At 44.3% G+C, this 3,695-nt stretch overlaps 1 protein-coding gene across 1 annotated transcript in view; it reads right to left on the bottom strand.

The window, feature by feature from the left end:
• Window positions 1-3,695, bottom strand: part of GRIN1 (glutamate ionotropic receptor NMDA type subunit 1) — an 81,868-nt gene that overhangs the window by 31,996 nt on the left and 46,177 nt on the right. The window contains exons 8-10 of the mRNA XM_019510275.1: window positions 2,031-2,175; window positions 1,854-1,937; window positions 862-997 (exon numbers count right to left, since the gene is read on the bottom strand). Coding sequence (XP_019365820.1) covers window positions 862-997; window positions 1,854-1,937; window positions 2,031-2,175 — 365 coding nt within the window. The remainder of the gene's footprint in view (window positions 1-861; window positions 998-1,853; window positions 1,938-2,030; window positions 2,176-3,695) is intronic.

Consider the following 3,695-nt stretch of genomic DNA (forward strand, 5'->3'; position numbering starts at 1 on the left):
TTCCGACCCTTCCAACTATGAAACTGTGAAACTTGGGTTGTTAGGTATCCAGGTTGTAGCCATATTGGTCTAGAGGAAAAAGCAATCAGGGCTTGTGGTAGAGATATCTTTTATTAAACCCACTAGATTTTTGCAACAAAAAAAAAATCTTTAATTGCAAGCTTTTGGGCACAAACACCCTTCATCAGGCATCAGAGAAAAGATGGTAAAAGTCCTCTAGTCCTACCGAGGAGAATCTTTACCATCTTTTCCTCGATGCTTGATGAAAAGTGTTTGTGCCTGAAAGCTTGCAATTAAAGCCTTTTTTTCCCCCAAAAATCTAGTTGGTTTAATAAAAGATACCACCTCTAGCACAAGCCCTGGTTGCTTTTTTACACAGATTTTGTAATTTTCTCCCAAATGAACTGGAAACTCTGAAGTAGTCACAAGCAATCCAAACATGTTAGGCTGTAACTATGCCAGTCTAAGGGACCAAAGCTGCCTTAACACAACCTTGTAGTGAAACTAAGAGGAAGAACAAAAAATGTAATGTGTCTTTTGGAAATTGGTTTTATCTAGTCTGGGACTACCATACCTTAATCATAACAAGATGGTTATTGCATCAAGTCACTACAGAGCAAGCTAAGGTTGTGGGTGCGTGCACAGATGGTACTAGTGGGTGAAGAATGTGAGTGCTCCCAGACCATCTGGGTCTGTGGTGAGAAGAGATGGAAAGGTCTTTTTTAACAGGGTGGCTAGGTGTTTCCCTTCCAAACAAGAACACACCAATCTGGGATTCAAAGCCAGAACCATGGGGGCTAGCATGAATTGTCCAGCAGGGGTTGTTGCTGCTGTATGCTAATTTACTGCAAGTCTAGTTACCTGGGATGGTCTCATTGGGTCCAGTGCAGAAGACTTTTTTAACAGGGTCTCCATTGATGGTAAATTCTTCTTTACATGTTCCATCAGCTTGTGTTGGTTTCACATACACAAATGGCTCTTGATGAATTGTCACGATCTGTGGTTGAAACAGAAAATGATTGTTTGTGTCCATGGCTGAGCTGTCTCTATCTTCCCATTCCCAGAGATCTGAGTGGAACACATAACATGCCTCGACACAATTAACAATGTGTTCACAACCGTTTAATGGCCAGGCTCCCATTATACCCATAACCACTCATGGGCTTGGCCTAAGGATTCACATACCATGAAGGAAAGCTCGGTTATGAAAGTGATTTGAAAGTAAAGACAAGAAGTTTGTTTGCAGAGGTCTCTGCAATACAAAATAGTAGCAATGATAATAATAGATAACACCTATTTCTTTTCTTATATAGCGTTTTACAACTATAAATTACAAAGTGCTTTACAAAAGTGGTCAGTGTGTTCTCCCTATTTTAAAGATGGGGAAACTGAGGGGGAGGAAGGCAAAGAAGCTTGCTTGATGTCACCTAGGAATCCAAGGGCAACAGAACAGAGACCAGGTCTCCCAAGTTCCAGGCCAGTGCTCCAGTCACTAGGCCTCACTGCATCAAGCTAAATTCCTTTCACTTTGATCTAGTAACTGTACTCACGAGTCCCTGCAGACTTGTGTATGAACAGCGATGTACAAGATGAGTCTTGAGTCTGCCAATCTTTTACATGATGGCAATGGAAAGGGGCTTGGACAGCACCTGTAAATGTCCTATGATACAATGTCCTCCCATGTAATGATTCCTTGATGCTATTGGAGTTGTATCGAGAGGCCTCAATGTAACTGGGAGGCAGGCTCATGGTTATCAGTCTTGCCACACTGCAAGGAGACTGGCTAGAAGATCTACTACAGCTGTGTCCTACCAACCAACTTGGATAGGCCTCTCTCTGCCATATGCTGGTACCTTCAATTTGGTTGACATCTGATAGCCTTGAGGTTTCTCTGTTTCTCCCCCTGGCCAGATGATTTTCCGGTCATTGGTCAGGACCTACAGTTGTCACCAAGAGAGAGACACATCAGGGCCCTTTGCCCAAGTTCAGCCATCCGCTGCCATCTGCACAGCGCATAGGGACATACATACATGGCTGCCGTTGTAAATCCCAACTTGTACCAGCTTCCGGTTCTGCAGGTTCATGATGCTGTAATTGGCAAATTTTCTGTCCCCATCCTCATTAAACTCGACCCTCCCGGTCACTCCATCAGAGTACTTGCTGGACATCAACACCCTACAGAGTAGAATCATGTTTAGATTTCACTACAAGTTTTCCCCCCCCAGAACAGTAAATTGGCTCAGCTGAATGGTGACTTTGCTGCATGGGCAGGAGAGTGAGCAGCCAGAAGGGTCTTCCATAAGGATAACAAGATAAAGACCCATCTTCATTTTTCACCTGAGGTGCTCCCTCTGAGTATAACCCCAGTGCTACCCTTGTGTTTGCAAACCTCCTTAGCTCAGCAGAAGTCACTCTGCAACTATCTTTGGAACAGATAAAGAAGACCAGAATAAACCAGAGACATGGGAAAATGTCCAGAGGAACACAATATAAATCCCTTCTGTTCCAAAGGGAGCAGAGGTGTGGTTGCCCTCTGTTTGAAACAGCATGCTCCTCTGTTATGGCCTAACCTGTCTTGCCTTATTTAGGGAAGGTAGGAATCTCTGGTAACACAGGAATAACTATTACAGCTTCTCCCTCTTGCTCATTGAACTATAAACATTAACTGCAAAGTGCCTCAAAATATATCCCACACAACAAACCCAACTTTAGACACTGAGCATATTCCACCATTTCAGCAGATACTGGTAGTGTGCTGCACTCTTGGCAGGACCTTCATGAGAAGCACAATTGCCGATATCCTGCCTGGAAATGTGTTCAAAGGAGCCTACCATCCAACTCCATCATGGATTACATTCACTTAGCCTCTTTTTATTCCCTGATGCCCACATGTTCTTATGCATGACCTCTGTCTTGGGCACTCTAAATTTGATGAATGCTAGATCAGCTTATACTGGTGCAATTCCCATGCAGTAATGATGGGAGGAGCTAGGAATTGGGAAGGCTGTTGTGATGACCAGATGGTCTATGTATGAATGAGAATAGCTATCACATCCTTTTAGCTCTTTGCTGGTTCTGCCATGCCAGCTTAGATTCCCCTCTGGGATAAAAGCCATTCTCTCCCTTCTTCCTTAGTTACATAGGGGCGTAATGGAACTGCCCGAGGATACCCACAGGGTTGGCAAGGATGGCTCTGATTTCAGCTCTAGCTTATACAAGAAACCCACAAACCAACATACATATCTGCAGAGAACCAGCAATCGTCCTAAACACACCAAGAAAGCTGTGATATACAGCCAAGCCCTCAGATACCGCTGAATTTGCACTGAAGAGAACCCCCGGGATTGCCACCTCACCAATCTTAAAAAGGCTTTCACCCAACAAGGACACTCCTCCAGGGAGATAGATCACATGTTTGAAAGAGCCACCCAGATACCATGTGAAGAGCTGTTGCAGTACATAAGAACCCCCCCCACAAATCGCACACTGCTGGCTTTGACATATCACCCCTCCCTTGAACCCGTACAGAAAATCCTCAAACAATTGCAACCCATACTAGAAGGAGACCCTATTCTTAAAGAGATCTTCCCAGAGCCACCCATCCTAGCCTTCAAACAAGCACCAAATCTCCCTAACCTCATCACCAGAAGCAAACTTCCTCAGGCCCAGAACACACCAAATGGATCCAGACCATG

Source organism: Gavialis gangeticus, unplaced genomic scaffold (genome assembly GCF_001723915.1).
Source record: "Gavialis gangeticus isolate Ggan-Ray unplaced genomic scaffold, GavGan_comp1, whole genome shotgun sequence".
In the NCBI taxonomy this organism is placed as follows: Eukaryota; Metazoa; Chordata; order Crocodylia; family Gavialidae; genus Gavialis; species Gavialis gangeticus.